Source organism: Tenrec ecaudatus, chromosome 5 (assembly GCF_050624435.1).
Source record: "Tenrec ecaudatus isolate mTenEca1 chromosome 5, mTenEca1.hap1, whole genome shotgun sequence".
NCBI classification, from domain to species: Eukaryota; Metazoa; Chordata; class Mammalia; order Afrosoricida; family Tenrecidae; genus Tenrec; species Tenrec ecaudatus.
Genome location: NC_134534.1, coordinates 72992064 through 73009591, shown reverse-complemented (window position 1 = coordinate 73009591; position 17528 = coordinate 72992064). Strand labels below are relative to the sequence as shown.

At 41.6% G+C, this 17528-nt stretch overlaps 1 protein-coding gene across 5 annotated transcripts in view; it reads left to right on the top strand.

The window, feature by feature from the left end:
* The window catches only part of TRIM55 (tripartite motif containing 55), a 107537-nt gene that overhangs the window by 57627 nt on the left and 32382 nt on the right, over nucleotides 1-17528 (top strand). For all 5 annotated transcript variants that reach the window (XM_075549624.1, XM_075549623.1, XM_075549621.1 and 2 more), the window contains 3 exons: nucleotides 16048-16281; nucleotides 16646-16668; nucleotides 16775-16899. In XM_075549624.1, coding sequence (XP_075405739.1) covers nucleotides 16048-16281; nucleotides 16646-16668; nucleotides 16775-16899 — 382 coding nt within the window. The remainder of the gene's footprint in view (nucleotides 1-16047; nucleotides 16282-16645; nucleotides 16669-16774; nucleotides 16900-17528) is intronic.

Here is a 17528-nt window from a genome sequence, read left to right as displayed (position 1 = left end):
TTTGGGGTCTCTAGGCTGTATACCTAGGAATGGGGCTGCTGGATCACAGGCAGTTGTATTTGTGGTTTTGTTGAGAAAGTGCAGGCACACTATTTTCCACAGTGAAGTTTATCAAATGCCTTTTCTGCATCACTTGCCTCATAGAAAAAAATCAGGCAGTGTTTGTTCCTGTTCTGTTTTTGAAGAGATATATGACACATTTGATCTCTTTAAAATTGTTTTTTTTAATTTATTTTTATTATTTTAATCATTTTATTGGGGACTCTTGCAGCTCTTATAACAATCCTTACATCCATTGTGTCAAGCACATTTGTACATATGTTGCCATCATCTTTTTCAAAACATTTACTTTGTACTTGAGCCCTTGGCATCAGCTCATTTTTTCCCTCCCTCTCCCCCTCCCACCCTCATGAGCCTTTGATAAATTATACATTATTATTTTCAGATCTTATATAGTCCCTGTCTCCCTTCATGCATGTTTCTGTTGTTCGTCACCTGGATGTGGGGGGTGGGTTATACATCGAGAAATTGCAATTGGTTCCCCTTTTCTCTTACCACCTTCCCCCTACCCTCATGGTATTGCTACTCCCATTATTGTTCCGGAGGAGTTATCTGTCCTGGATTCTCTGTGTCAAGAGCTCTTACCTGTCCCAGTGTACTTGCTCTGGTCTAGCCGGATTTGTAAGGGAGACCTGGGGTCGTGACAGTGGAGGGGAGGAGAAGAATGTGGGTGCTATATTGCACCCTCACTGTCATGTCCCTTCCTTGCGACCCTTCTGTGAGGGGATGGAATGTCTGGTGGGACCTGATCAAGTGCTATTTAAAATTTATTTTAATTTTTTTGCTGTTTACAATGTTTACTTGTTTGTGTTAGTTTTAGTTTTAGTAGTGTACTTCCAGAAAGTCATCCCTTTCATCTAGGTTGTCATATGTGTTGGAGTTTAATTTTTCATAGTAATCTGTCGTGCTCGCCTTTATCTCTTTCGGACCAGTTTGATGATTAATATCACCAGTTGTATTTATTTATTTGGCTATTTACCTCTTTTAGTTGTTTTTCTTTTGTTGAGATCGCCAAGGGTTTGTCTGTTTTATCTGTCAGTTCACAGACCAGCTTCTGCTTTTGTTGATTCTATTGTTTTTCTATATTTGATTTCATCTATTTCCGCCCTGATCGTCATGATTTCCTTTTTCTGATACTTCTGATTTCTTTTCCTTTTCTACTTGTTCACGTTGTCAGTTTAAGTTAATGCTTTTGTATCCTTCTTCTTTTTAAATACAGGCATTTGTTACTGTGAATTTCCTTCTTAGTACTGCTTTTGCTGTGTCCCAAAGATTCTCTTATGTTGTATTTTAATTTTATTCTGGGAGTTCTTTAAATTTCACATTTGAGTTCTAAGGAGCCCTGGCGGCATAATGGGTTAGGCACTGAGCTGCTAAAGCTGCTAACTGCGAGGTCAGCAGTTCAGACCCACCAGCTGCTCTGCGGGAGAAAAATGAGTTTGCTTCCATAAAGAGCTAATCTTGGAAACCCTAGGGAACAGTTATAGACAATGAGTCAGAATTCACTTGATGGCAGTGAGGTTGGGGTTTGTGTATGACTCAATAGTTTTTAATTAATGTATTACTTAGTTTCCATATATTCCTTAACCTGTTGTTGATTTCTAACTTAATTATATAATGCTATGGAAAGAAGAGATGATTTATATAATTTTAATCTTTTAAAATTTGGTAAGTCTTGTTTTGTGTCTTAGCATATTGTCTGTTCTGGGAAATCGTCCATATGCTCTGGAGAGGAATGTATATTTTATGATGCTGGTGGGTTATTTTATATATGCCCATTTGCTCCAGTTGGTTTATGGTTTTACTAAGTTCTCATTGTGCCGAGTGAAATGCTTCGTAAATGTCCTGTCTGTACTGAGCGTGGCGTGTTGGCGCCCTCTGTAATTACCCTGGAGTGGTCGAAGCGTTCATATCGTCAGAATTTGTGTCTTGCGTTTCAGCACATTGCGATTAGACGCATATAGGTTTTTAACTGTTTTCATTTTATGCACTAGCCTTCTTTATCTCTGGTGACAGAAGTTGGTTTAAAGTCTGCCATTAGGGCCACACTACTCCTTTTTGCTTCCCAGTTCTGTGACTTTTTGTTTTCTTCATCTTTGAATGTTAAGTCTGCTGGTGCCCGTGTAACTAAACGGTGCTAACCGTAGACACCAAGAGGACGAGTTGTGGTTTGTTTTTCATCCATTCTTCCCCTTTCTGCCTTTTGCATGGAGTGTTTAAATCACTTGCATTTAAGGTTATGACTGAAAATGAAATATCTACTTTATTTATTTGGCTATTTTTGTTTGTCTCACAGCTTTAGTTTTTTTTTCCTGTTTTTGTTTGTATTTAACTGCTTTCTTGTGATGAGCCATTTTGCTTTTTTTCTTCTTTTCATCTGAATTTTTTCCTAGGTTATTTCCTAATAATTGCCACATATACTACATTGTACAACTTAGAATTTTGATGATGCTTACTTATAAACATTTAACATACCATATCTATTCCTGATAGGTGGCTCTTTCCTTCACTTCTGTTGCTGTTTTCCCTTAATATCAATACAGAAGAGTAAGTAAAAAATTATTGCTGCTAGGATTCTAGTATATATATATCCATAAGTTTATTCCAAGCAGAACATGTTTAAACATGTCTCTGCTGTCAGTGGATGGCTGCAGACAAATTCTCGCAGAAATACACATGTTATCAGTGTTAGGGTACCTTAAAAAAGTGTTTTTTTGTGTGCCATGAAAAAGAAATGATTTCAAGACCAGGGCTAATATAAAATATTTAACAAAATTCAAGTGAACATATTCCCAACCCTTGATGCTTTGGGACATGTTTATAGGAATGCTGCCCCCACATGAAATGATAGTGTTTAGATGTATCACACATTTTTAAAGTCAGGTTGGGGATACATCAAAGTGAGCCAAGTGAAAGAAGACCATCAACTTCAATGAATGAAGAAATTGTAGCTGAAGTTAATAGAGATGTGTGGGAAAAGATTATCAAATTTCCATGGGCTAATGATGTTGGGATTTCACCTGGTTCGGCATTTTTAAATATCTTCATCACAGGCTTTCAGCTCCATAGGTGCCAAAAACATTGTGTGAAGGTCTTTCCATCCAGTTTTAAAGCAAAATCAAAGTGAATCAAGACAGTTTTAGTAAATGAATTGTAACTGAGGTCAAGTCTTGGGTTTCCCAAATCAATTCTGGGAGCTTGGGATTGCTGGGTTTCCTAAATTCAAGCAGGGAGGTCAGACCCAGAAGCTGTGGTGAGTGTAGCTTAGGACCCCAGGGGCAATATTGATGCACTTTCTTGCAGGGCACAGTTGGAAGGAAATTTCAGAACCTTACAGATGGCCTTGGTGAGGGAAAAGCCAGCAATATTGAGCTGGGGTGCTTGTTTTTCCCCATCACAGCAGAAGCTTATTTTTCTAGACCAGGGATGGGGAATGTCCAGCCTACAGGCTGTCTAAGGCCTTCAACATCATTTATCAGCTAAGGTCCCAGCCTCCTCAAGGAGAAGCCGTTCCAGCCATCACATTTGGGGTGAGTTAATTCTGTGTTTGACCCATTTGGCCCACAAACGATGTCATAAATATCTGAATGGCACTTGGCAGAAAAAAGAGGACCCCAACCATCTTCTAGACTAACAAGGGAAGTCATTGGAGAAGTTTGTTGGGAAAACTTCTCCTATTCAGCCCTTATCTTGCCCTGTTGGATTTTTTGTTGTTGATCCAACAACTCAAAGATCATTTTAAAGGAACACAATTTGAGTTCCTGAGGGATGCAAAAAACAATATTTTGATGTGTTGTACACATAAGAACACAGAATTCTTTGTGGGAGAATTAGAAATAAGGAAACACTACTTTTAGAAGTGTATAGACCTAGATAAGGATATGTCATCAAAGAGTAGCTTCATATTTTAATTTTTTTAATCCAGATTTTTTATGATTTTGTAGCACACTTTTTTACTTATCCTTGGACAACCTGTATTTGATAACTTTGTGCTCACTTCTTACAAACTTGATATTGTATTGGTAGTACAATTTAATTATTGAGTTTTTCTCTGAAAATGCCATATAGTTGGTCCTTATGATAGCCTGTGTTATGTTGTTTTGAAGATCTTATATTAATCTTGTTATTTTTTATTTATTCATTTCCCCATGTATTGATTTCCCCATACACAGAGTATTTATTTAATTCTCTAGCCATAAATTCCTAAACTTATTTGGCCTACTGTCTCCTTTTCAGGAAAACAAAACAAACAATGCAGCACTCCAGCCCACCTCCCAGCAATCAAAACCTGTTATGATATAGCCAATGGTCCAAGATGAAGGATAGGTACCTGTTTTTGTGTCACCACTCTGCCCCCGACCCCCATTGTCCCAGCAGCCCAAGGGGCAGTGTTGCCCACTTTGGTAAACACTGATCTAGCTTTTTCATTGGGAGCACACCCTGCAGTAATTCTTGCAAGGCTTGTATGGCAGTGACTAAATCTCAGGTCTGTCTTTTGGGAAATGTCTTAATTTTCTCCTCATTTTTGATCGACAATTTTGATTGGCAATTGTTTTCATTTAATATTCTATTTATATTTTATGTGCACCATTTAATATTTATATATGAAGAATAATGTGGCATCAGGACTGAAGGAAGGCTTGTTAACAACCTGTGATATGCAGATGACACAGCCTTGCTTGCTGAAAGTGAGGAGGACTTGAAGCACTTGCTGCACAAGGCAAGGACTGCAGCCTTCAGTATGAATTACAGCTCAGTGGAAAGAAAACCAGAATCCTCACAAATGGAAAAGAAGTTGATGTTGTCAAGAATGTTCACTTGCTTGGATCCATAGCCAATGCTCATGGAAGCCGCAGTCAAGAGATCAAAAGACACTTTCAATTGGATAAATCTGCTGCATATAATTGCTTTATAATATTCAAAAGCAAGGATTTTACTTTGAGGACTAAGGTATGCCTGAATCAAACCATGGTATTTATTGCCTCATATGCATGTGAAAGTTGCACCTTGAATAAGGAAGAACAAGGCAGAATCAATACATTTGAATTGTGGTGTTGGAAAAGAATATTGAACTGTCCCATGGACTGCTGTAAGGACAAACCAAGGACCTCCCTCTTTTTTGTTGTTCCTCCACTTTACTAAGCACGCTGTCCTTCTCCAGAGACTGGTCTCTCCTGACAGCATGTCCAAAATATGGAAGATGGAGTCCTGCCATCCTTGCCTCTAAGGAACACCCTGGCTGTTCTTCTTCAAGACAGACTGGATTGACACTGTGCTGCAACAAAGGGCTCAAGCCAAGGAACAATCGTGAGGCTAGTGAAGTTGTGCATAGGGTTGCCATGGGTCAGAACTGACTTGGTGGTACCGAACAACAACAACTGTCCAGTCTTTCTCTAAGGTTTCTGGGAGAAATTTACATTAATTCCTACGAGAGTCCCTTGGTTTATTATATTGTTTTTTTCCCCTTGCTGCCTTTAAATTTTACTGCTTGTTTTGGGGTTTCAAGAATTTTATTGGGATATGGCACATAGTTTACTTCTAATGAACTTTTCACGTTTTCTTGTATTTGCAGCATTAGTTCTCTGTTCATTGACGGGAAATTCTGATTATCTCCTGGAACATTTTGTAGATTATCCCTTATTATTTTCCTGGTATTCTGAGATCCCAATAACTCCAAGATTTCTTCATTGATCTCCACGTTTGTGTTTTTTAAAACTTTTATTTATTCATTACTCTTGTTTCTTTTAAGACTTGACAAGTTTACTTTTTTAAAAAATCCATTTGTTTTATCTTCTAACTCTACTGTTGCGTGATGTCTTTCCTTTTTCCAGTTCACTTGCTTTATTCTTCAGTTCAAGCAGTTCTTAGTTTTCATGATTTTAACTTCGTTTAGCCTCTGATTTTGTTCCTCCGTTTGTTTCCTGATCACCACTAGATATTCTGTGTGACTTTCACTTTCTTTTTCTTCAAACTTTTTATTGTGAATCAGGTGGGACTTTACATATCAGATCATCTTTTTGCATTCAACACCTTAAAAAACTTATCAGATCTCCCAGTAGCTTCCTTTAAGCATCATAGTAAGAAACTTTTCAGTTAGTTGTTAGTCTGTTCTCTATAGCATAAATTAGCATAAATTCTCTCTCCTCCTTCTTTGCTTTTCATCGATCCTTGTTTTGTGATTTTGTGTATTTTACTATTTTTTGTTTAATTTGGGTCCTTTAAAAATTAACTTTAAATTTTGTATTCTGGTTTTAGTGGAAATGTTTTTTGATTGGTTACCCTGGTGGCATAGACGTCACATACTTGACTGCCAACTGAAAGGCCCCACTAGCTGCTCCATAGATGACAGCTGAGGCAGCCTGCCTCTGCAAAGACTTACAATCCTGGAAACTCCCCAGGGAGCTTCCTCCTAGAGCCTCCAAGAGTCAGAATAGGCCTAGTGTCCCTGTCTGGGTATTTTCTCCTGAGAATCAACAGAGGCCACTTTTATCCCTATGTTTCAGTGCTGAGTCAGGAGTTCTGGATGCTTAGTCTCAGGAATTCACTATGCACGCATAGGAGTGGACATAGTTTAGCTGGTCACAGATGCTGATTAAGTTGTGGGGCTCAACTTTCCAATGGTGAAGGTGCAGAGTTCTGTATGTTTCACTTTCACTTGAAATATTCCCCATTGGCCTGCTGCCTTGGCAGTTTCTTCTGGTCCTAGTGTACATGTATCTCAGACATCAGCAAGATTCACCAGTACCATCATCTCTAATTCACTCCCTCCCACTTGCATGACCTCCGCCAATAAGTGCCACATTTAAAAACCGGGCTACAATTTCCTTAGATTAGCTCCATTTTCGTCTTCCCTTTTAAGTTGTTGCGTAGCCCCATACAAAATTGGCTACAATGAGCAAGTACTACAGAGGTATTGGGTAGATTCTCCCAGCTTCTATGTTGGCTTTTCACCTCCTTTCTCTTGGTTCTGGATTCATTTTGACTCTCCAATACCTCAGCTGCTGTCCAGAGTCCTGAGAGCTCAGACGTTGCTTGTTTTTATTCTTTGCTCAGGGGGTTAGTTATTGGAGTAAGTAGGAGTATCCATTCATTTCACCATTTTGATCCACACCCAACCATGTGTATTAAGGTGATGTTAATGATAAACGTGAATCCCTGGAGCACCTTCAACTTGACTTCATCTCAAGGTGACTGTGTGTGTCAGAATAACTGCTCTGTGGGGTTGTCAATGACTGATTTTTAAGAAATATGGTAGATCACAAGGCCTTTTTCCAGGCATCTTTGGGTGGACTTGAACCCTGAACTATCCAGTTAGTAGCTAAGTGCATTCATACCACCCAGGGACTCTGGAGCATGTGAAGCAAGTGTCTTCTCACTGTGGATGGAATACAAGTCTATAGGAATGCTGCACCATACAAAACAACAACTTTCAGTTGAACCAAACATTTTAAGGAAGGTTGGAAAGACCTCAAAGGCAAGCTAAAAGAGTATCAACTTTAAAGATGGAAAAAACTGTGGCTGTAGGCCAGGAAATGCAGGCCGTAGAATTCCCATGGATAGTTGCTGCCGCTGTGACCTCACCTGGTTTGGCATTTTAGAGTCAGCAGACTTTCAGCCTAACGTGTGCCCAGAGTGTTACATGAAGATGAGTTATGTCAAGAGCTGATGGTTCTATCATCCTCTGAAGCAGAGCCGAAGCTAATGAAGACGACTTTATGGAGTGAATGGCAACTGGTGATGAGTCTTGGATTCGCTAGTAAGGTCCATAAAGTAGGTCCAATCAAAACAATGGCACATGAGGAGAATGGCTGGACCAGTTAAATACAAGGTCAGCTCAGATTATTATGGTCACTGGTGGTTTTAAACATTTTAATTTTTTTGTTCCCAATAGTTAAACTTGATAGATTTTTATGAAGGATAATAATGAGCATGGGGGCTTATTATGAAGTTTTAAGAAAATTGAAAACTACAATATGAGAAACCAGGAAAGCTGTTTTGAAGATTTCTAAAAAATCCATCATGAAAATATCTCTCTTCCTTATAAAGGAGCATGGGCTTGTTTTCCTACAAGACATTCACTGGGAAAACGTATCTCATCTATCTAACAGTCCTGTTCTTGCCCTTCCAGCCCTTTTTCTTTGTTTGCAAAATTCAAAGAACATTTAAAAGGAACAGAGCTAGAGCCCCTCAAGGAGGCCACAGTCCCATTTTGCAGTGCTGTAATCAAAGATCGCATGATTCTTTGGGGGAAAGATTACAGGGATGGAAACAGTGCCATGGCCTGTGTGATCATGAAGTGTCATTGGGATCCGGTATCAGGTATCAAAAGATCCAAAATAAACAACTACATGAATGCAGACAAGAGGGGTTGGAGTGGAGACCCAAAGCCCACCTGTAGACAATTGGATATCCCCCACAGAAGTGGTATAAGGAAGGATGACTCCACCCAGGTATAGCATATCACCAATAAATCACACATCAGTCCTCTAGTTCCTGAATGCTTCCACCCCCCTACTACTGTAACCCAGTTCTACCTTACAAATCTGGCTAGATGGGACAACATACATTGGTACAGATAAGAGCTCTCAACACATGGAATTCAGGGCAGATAAACCCTTCAGCAACAGTAGTGGGAGTAGTGACATCATGAGGGGAGAGGGTGGGACAGGAGGGGAGGGGGTGGGACAGGAGAGGAGGGGAAAGGGAGACAAAAGGGGGAACCCATCACAGGGTTGGATATATATCCCCCCCAAGGGGGCAAATAACAAATGCCGGTGAAAGGAGACAATAGTGTACGATATGAAATAATAATATCTAATTGATCAAGGATTCACTAGGGTGGAGGGTGAGGAGGGAGGGGGAAAGAAGGGGTTATGCCAAGGGCTCAAGTAGAAAATACTTAGGAAATGATGGAGATATACGTACAAATATGCTCGATACACTTGATGTATGGAATGTTGTAAGAGCTGTAAGAGCCTCCAGTGAAGTGATTTTTTTAAAAAGAAAGACAAGATTGCCTTCAAAAGTATACAGACATAGATGGAAGATTGTTATGAGACAATTGCTTCACATTCTTATATTTATATTTAATAAAAGTTTCCATGATTTTACAGACATACTTTTAACTTACCCGCCTATTGAAAGGAATGGAATGAATGAATGCTTTATTTGTATTTCACTTTATAATTTGAGTAAAAGTTTACAGAATAAGTTGGCTTGCTGCCATTCAACAACTCATGCACATTTTGTTTGTGACATTAATTGCGCGCTCCACAAGGGGACGGCACCCTTCCTTCCTTCCTTCCTTCCTTCCTTCCTTCCTTCCTTCCTTCCTTCCTTCCTCCTTTCCAATGTAGTCCTGCCTTTGGAACTTTATTTCTTGTCAAATGCTGCTCTTTTGATCTCCTATTAATCTATGGAATATGTACCTCATGTGTATTCCTTTTTACCTTGAGCATCTTATCTATTATAGGGTTAAAAGTTAAACCATGAGTTTAAATTCAGTTCCAGGCTTAAAAGGTGTTTAACCCTCATAATCTCAGAGGGTCCGACAGTCTCCATCACACCAGCAAGCCTGGTCTTTTCTATGATTTTGAGGTTGGTTTGTCCACCCTTTTCTCACACTATATCCAGGACCCTCCAATGTGATCCCTTTCAATGTAGTCCTAGTGGTGACCTGGCACCATGTGTTGATGCTCATTGATGTTCATGCGGTTCACTAGTCTTTGAATGAACTGGTTCCATCTCTTAGATCTCCTTCACTCTTCTTTGTTCCTCATGGAAACAGACTAGGAGTTGTCTCTTAAAGGGCCACTCAAAATCCTGTAAGATCCAAGTTGCTACTCACCCAAGTTGGATGTAGCACAATGGTCTTTGTTTGTAGCGACTATGTTATGCCAATTGATGTTAGTGTTTCTCACAAGTTAGGTCCGGAAACCCCAGGCCCAGGAATTCTTTCCTTCCAGGTGTTTGACTGTGACTTAGAATTTGATACAACTTTGCTTCCTGCTTGTCCTACTACACAAATGGATATCGGGCTGTTGAAGCACATGGAAATACAAATGTGAACCTGTAAATGGTCATGTGTGTATCCCTTTCACTGACACATACCTGTCGTATTGCCTGCGTGCCATGTGTATATCAATGTTGTTAATACTGACCATGCAAGATTGTATGTGCAATAGCAAATATACCGTTTTTTATAATAAACAAACAAATATGGTTGGACTGAAACGCTAAGGGTCCTGGTCATTTATGAAAACAGGCCTGAGCAACTCTCTGCAGAGGGAAAAAATGAAAATGATTGAGGATAGTTCTACTCCTCATCTAAGAAGCTTTGTGGTAGCCCCAAACACTGGCAACCAAAGAAACCTTGGCAGCTGCTCAGAAGCATGCTGACTCTCCAAACCAGAAAGGAACGAAATAAAACAGCTGCTCAGCTTGTTAGAGGCCTGTTGTTTTGCTGAACGGTATGGTCCAAAGTTAGTCCAACCCACTTAATCCTCAGACCTCTGAGATATTGTTTAAGGAGATTAAATAAAAAACCCCGTGCCAAGGACCCCGAGTACACATTAGAAATCCCGCACAATTAAGCCATAATAATTCTTCTGTTGTTAAGTGAGAGGCAACGTAATGTGGTGGAGCAGAGCATTGACCAGGGAGGCGATCTTCCTTGAGTGGCGGTGTTTGTTGAGTGTGGCGTGAAGGCTCCTGTTTCCAGCTGTGCTTGAGGGGCTGGACTCGAGCTGGTGTCCCTGAGGACTGTGTCTGCCCAGAGGGGCGGCATTTTCCTAATCCGCCTTCCCTTGTACAGCCCACAGGGGCTGACCCCAGCCCAGCAGAGACCTCGGTCCCACCCTGGTCCGCACTCAGGGGACCCCTGGAACTGGGGCTTTACAAATGATTTCCTCAGCTAGAACCTCCCACTTTAATGTAACCCTTTCTTCAGTATTGTTACTCTTGTCAGTGTTTCATTCATTTGTTTATAAGTTCTGGAGGAAAAACCTCAATTGATATCATGAAGGGAATTCTGAACTGTCGTTCAAGTGACACTGAGGTGGGGGTACTTTTATCCACAAATGCTCAGCTCCCAAAGAGTGTGTCTTGAGGAATGTGAAGTAGATATGAGTGGGCTGTGTAGAGTCACAGTTGCTCAGTGACAAGTGGTGGGCTAGCTTCTTATCTTCAGCACTATTTTGGTCACAGAGCCATATTCCTTACATGGGAAGAGCCGTGGCCACAATTGTCTCAGGTTTTTCCTGTCCGAGCCATACATAGCAGACTCCCAACCCGGGGCCGACATTCCAGGGCAAGGTCATATAACATATATCTCAGTGATGTCGATAACCACTCTGAAAGGCCTGGGAATAGAAAGAGGCCATTCTGTAGGGAGACGGCCGACTCTGAGAGATTGCCGCATTCTCCTGCAGTCGTAGAATTTGGAACTGCTGGACTCAGAGGACTTTGAACGACCACACACTCTCAGGTTGATTCTGACTCATGATAGCTCCTTGTGTATCAGACTAGAACTGTGCTCTAACGGGTTTTCAAGGGGTCAATTTTAAGTAATAGATCACCAGGCCTTTCTTCTGAGGTGTCTCTGGGTGGACTTGAACCTTTGGTCTTTCCGTTAGCAGCTAGGCAGGTTAGCCTTTGCCCCACCCAGGGACTCCTAGAATGACCTTTCCATTCACTTATCTAATCTTGACCCCCTTTTGTACATTAAAAAAAACAACGCCCCAAGGTTAGATTACCTTCCTTAAGGTTGTAGAGATATCGAATCTTTGCTATCTCCTTGGGCACTGCTTGAAGCAGAGCCAGGGGATAGCCTCTTAAATATTTATTCCTTTAGATGAAAGCAAAATAGCAACTTTTGAGTGTAGGGCTAATTATTTCTATATGCTAGTAATAGCTTATTAATTCAAACAATCAAGCTTGGAAATAGTGGTGAACTGAACAGAAAAGGCCCTGCCGTCCGAAAGCTCTTGTTTGAGTGAAGGAGTTGGCCAATCTACGAAGGGATACCAGCAGCATTTCAGAGAGGAATAAGTCCCGGGGAGACAAGTGAGCCAGAGTCAAGGTCGCAATAGACTAGGCACGTGGACACTGCAGGACAGCTACTCTGTTATCACCAGGTCATCTGTTGTTAACTGGACCCCACAAACCTCCCCTTTGCAAGGAGAGACACTGTCTTTTCTTATTGCCACTAAAATATAGAGGAGGCTGAAAACCGGAGTCGGCCAAGTTTAGCCCCTCTATGGGTTTCCTACTTTCATCTACATCTGTTGGTAGCGCATAAAAATAAGTGATCTACATCTTAGCATTTCAAAATGGGCACTGTATTCTGCCCTCTGTGAAACCATACTTTCATGTGTTTTGCATCCACCCTGTTGGTTTTCCCCAGGTTCTCTCTAGCTGTGGGAAGGATTCTATTTTCATTCGCACATTGTATACCACTTTCACTTGGTTCGCCCAGGATACCAATAAATATAACTGTCCTGGCAGGCTTGGAAGTCTGGGAAGGTCTTGTTGCAACCAGAGGACTTGCACCATCATCTGGTGGGTGTTGAGCCTGGATCATTATGATCGAGGGCACTTCATTGTCGAACACGCACGCATGTATACCCAGGACGCACAGACCTTGAAAAGGACAAACCAGAGCACATTTGAACAAATCTTCATTCAACTTCTACCTGCAGAAGGGGTGTGTGTGTGTGTGTGTGTGTGTGTGTGTGTGTGTATGCGCCTGTGTGTGCACACGTGCCTGTGTGTGCGCATTCGTGTGCCTGTGTGATACACATATGTAAGCCCAGAACTGGGCTTACAGATACATACTTTTACTCAACTAAATGGGAAGCAAAGGTGCGTTAGAAGCAGAGAAACCTTTGATGTGAGGAAGTTTTTGTAGAGAGAGAGAAACTTGTTTGCCATCTTGCTTTTGCCGTATGGTATTCAAAGGCCTTTTGATGATGTCGACCCGTGTTTTTTCCCATTCCATTTTCCAGGTTGTTAGGAAGTCAATAATGAACGTGTGGCAGGCTCACAAAGGGGGGCTCACAGATTTCAGTAGATATTGAAATTCAGGTAATCATTTTCAGTCGCTTGGTGACCTCAGAGAGCCCCTTTTCCCTTTCAGCCTGTTTTCTCCATGGTTTGCAGAGACTTGCTAAACGGAGGTGTCTGTTGCTCACTGCCTGCCTCACACTTTGAAGGGCATGTAGCTGAGGGAGACCACAGGGCGTCCAGAGAGCATGGGCCAACAGAACCGCAGTCTCTGTCATATTTCAGACGACACTGCAGACTGAACACATGGATATCTTACGTTAATTTCTAAAGGTTTATAAGTACCAACTCCATAATCCCAGAAAAGACGCATGCCTTGTTCCTAGATCAGAACACGATTTGTCTAACGTTACCACATTTACATAGAATTCAAGCGAGGGCACAGTAAGCAGAGAAGTGAAAGCACTTTTCTCCTTGTTAGTAAGTAGAATTCCGCCAGTCACTGGAACACTGGAAAATTACAGCAGTGCACTTAGGCTTTACAATGCCTTTCTCATAGTAAGCACTTAGTGGGTTTTATTGACAAGATGGAAAAGTGACTATACTTCTGAAGCCATTTGTGTTAGTCTGGGTAGACGAGGGAAACAAAGCCACAGAAACTCATATACAGTATGTATAAGACAGTTATATATATAGGGGTAAGTGTACATTCAGAAAGCATCCCAACTCAGTCCAGTCCAAGTCTATAAGTCGACTTAGCCCATATGCCTGACACTGATCTACAAAGTGCGCCTCAAACTCACAAAATACACACTATGACGCCAAATGCAGGAGGATCACAGGCCAGTGGGTAGGAAGTCTTTGAATCTAGTGGCGGGGTAAGCATCTCAGCGCTGGCAGGGGTCTCCAGCACCCAGGGCTGCATCAGGGTAAGTCCATAGGGCTTCTCCTCAGGGATGTCTCGCAGGAAGTGAGCCTTGCCAGCTCAGGCAGCCGCACACTGGTCCAATCACCAGAGAACAAGAGACCTGAGAACTAGAAAGGTGAGGCTCACTGAGCCATTTAGCTCTGTGCCCTTAAATTAATCCCACATGTGTTTATCAGTCAGATTGGCACAATAAACCTTAACTATCTCACCATTTGAGATTTGTTACCTTAAAAGTCTGTATTCAGTTTGTGTGTGTGTGTAAATCTATGAGCATATGTAGATATGATGGAAACAGTGAAGGACCTTGAGTTGAGTGGGGCTAGGCAGCAATACTAATGGCAGGGTGGCCGTAAGAGAGTGATTTAACTCTGCTGATTTCAGTTACCCCAAGAGTGAAATGATAGTTTTGGAAAAGATTACTTCTAAAATCCTACTCAGTTTCAAAATTCTACAACTGATTAATACAAATGATGGGAATTTGAACCAAAATGTCATAAGCCCTGGTCACCATGGGTCAGAATTGCCTGGAGGGCAGTGTGGTTCGGGTTACATGGTGGGAGCCCCTCGGTGGTGCGGAGTAGGCACTGGAATCCACCCAGAGGTGCCTCTGAAGAAAGGCTCGCTGCTCTGCTTCTGAAAATCATGTGCAACCAAAAGCAAAGTGAGGACGCAGTCAAGGGCAGGGAAGCTGCTCTGACAGACACAGACCCCAGGGTGGGATGGGCAGAACATGGATACATTTTGGTGATTGCAGCCAATGTCATAGAATGATCTGTCTATAAATAGAAGAATAGGACAGTAGCTTGCTTTTTAACTCCCCCTAAACCACAATAAAGTAGTTTTAAAAGAAAACCCTATGGGGCACCAGTCTACTCTGATGCCACGACATTGCCGTGAATTGGAATCAGTTGGATGACAGCTGGTACTGGTAGGTGCCAGGAAATATTATAAGTAACGTTTACCAGGTATGCAGTTCTGTAAAACAGTAGTAATAACAATAAAGCATCATTCATTGGGAAGCATTTCCTACGTTGTATAAACAAATGATAAAACTAGTTGTAGAGTCAATCCCAGTTCATGACAACCTTGTGTGTGTCCTAGGAGAACTATCCTTCGTATACTTTCTGTGGTTGATTTTTCAGTAATGGATTACCAACTATTCCAAGGTGCCTGGAGGTTAGACTTGAATCTTCAATCTTTGGATCCCAGCAAGCCAACTAGCTACTTGGATCACTCAAATGTCAACAAACAAACAAACCCTGAACCCCACCACCATCAAGTTGATTCCAACTCAGAGTGACCCTGTAGGATGGAGTGGAACAGCTCCGCACGGTTTCTGAGACTGACAATTGTTACAGGAGCAGATAGCCTCACCTGTCTCTTATAGAGAGGCGGGTGGGGTTGAACCGCCAACTGTTGGGTTTAGGTTAGCAGCTTAACTCACTGCACCACAAGCCTTAGCACCAGAAAGGGATTTTTAGAATGATAGTGATTTTATTATAATTAAACAGTAAAAGTCATTTATAAAGCCAGAGTAAAAACACGATTAGAACTGACTCCAGGGAACGGGGTCTGGCTTCAGTGTGTGAGTTGGCTTGGAGCAGGGAGGGCGTCCTGGAAGCAGAAGCCATTGGAACATGATCAAGTTGACAGGAGAGAACTGAACTGGTGAGCGTGGTGCAGGTGGAGTAGCGAGACTTGACGAGTATGAATTGAGAAGTAGCATGGTTGTCTTCCCTTCACAATACTCCCTCACAACACATACCTTCTCTCTCTCTCTCTCTCCTCTAAACATAAAACATAACCAAGTCTTTCCTAAATTGTATGAAAGTCTCCATTTATAAAGGACAGAAGACTAAAAATAATGGATTTATTTCACCAATTTGACACCCTCCCCTCCACCAAGCAATTTTTTTTAAAGGATCAAGACAGTGGTATCTAGACCTAAAGAGGAACCTTACGGGAAAATAACAAAAAAAAGAATCCTAGATCAGTAAAATTTCTTGTCTCCCAAATGTTCCCCCAAACTTTGTAACATCTGCTAACTCAAATCACAGGAATGCTGCAGAAATCAGAAGCAGGAGCTGTGTGAGCAGTTTGATCACCTCTATGGCATCCTGGAGGAAAGGAAGAGTGACATGACCCAAGTCATCACCCGGACTCAAGAGGAGAAGCTGGAACATGTCCGAGCGCTGATCAAAAAGTATTCTGATCATTTGGAGAATGTGTCCAAGTTGGTTGAGTCTGGAATCCAGGTCATGGATGAACCAGAAATGGCAGTGTTTCTGCAGGTAGGTCTCTGTGGGGCACCCAAGGAACCAAGTTAAGAAGGTGGGTATTGGAAGCTTCATCGTCATCACTAATGGATGCGAAAGCATCACCTTACAGGGTACTTTCATGATTCTAACTCCGTCTCATTTTGAGGGACTGTGCAAGACGAAGTAGAAGCCACTGTTTAAAATAATATAATCAACATATATTTAAAAGGCCATAACTTTACATAAATATGAGAGGGTTCTATAAAACAGCAATTACTTGTGGAATTTAGAAGCTAAGCTATGGGATTCTAGAAGTCATCAAAGGAAAAAATTAAGTCTCAACACCATCTTTGATACAAAGAATTGAAGTAGGCCTGTCTTTTGTTTGCTTTCACAGAATGCCAAAACCCTGTTACAAAAGTAAGTAACTTTATTTGGGGGGGGGGGGGATGTGTGTTTTTCATTTCTACCCAAGGCTATCAGACATCAAACAGTGACAGCAAGTAGCGACTTGTCTCTGTTGCAGAATTTCCGAAGCATCGAAGGCATTTCAGATGGAGAAAATAGAGCATGGTTATGAAAATATGCACCACTTCACAGTCAACCTCAATAGAGAAGAAAAAATTATACGAGAAATTGATTTTTACAGAGGTTTGTTATTCTTTTGACCATTTGGCCAAAATTGCAGGTGTGTGGCAGCAGCAGCAGGGTTCCGTGGGAGGAAAGAGGGGTCTCAGATTCACCTCCAGAATGAATGTTGACATCTTTACAAAGATTCCAATCCATAGTGAAGCCCTGTCTCATTATGCAATCATAGAGCTTGCGGACAGGGTTTATTAAGCATTGCCCATCACAGTGCCTATTATAATGCCATGTAGGGGCACTTGACTCTGGGTAGTTAAATACTTAATAATTGATGGTGGTGACGATATCTCAACCTCAACCATACACAGAAGGCAGGGTGATGAGATGCCATCAGGTGCAAGATTAAGGATGAGATAAAAATAAACCATAGACGACATCTGGGCTAGTTACCCCTTAATCAAAAGCTTCAGAGGGACAAGAAAAGCAGTAAGTCACATCCTGGGAATAAAGCTAAGTCTAAGTACCCAGATGCACTTCACGAGCCTTCAACACAGCCCTACACTCTGCCCAGAGTCCCCACTCACTGAAAGGAGGACAACAAGTTTGAAGCTGACCAGATCTTTGTCTGCACTCATTTAGGACCTTTAGATCGTGGGTCTGCCAACGACAGCTTGTGAGCCATGGGCAGCTCTTTC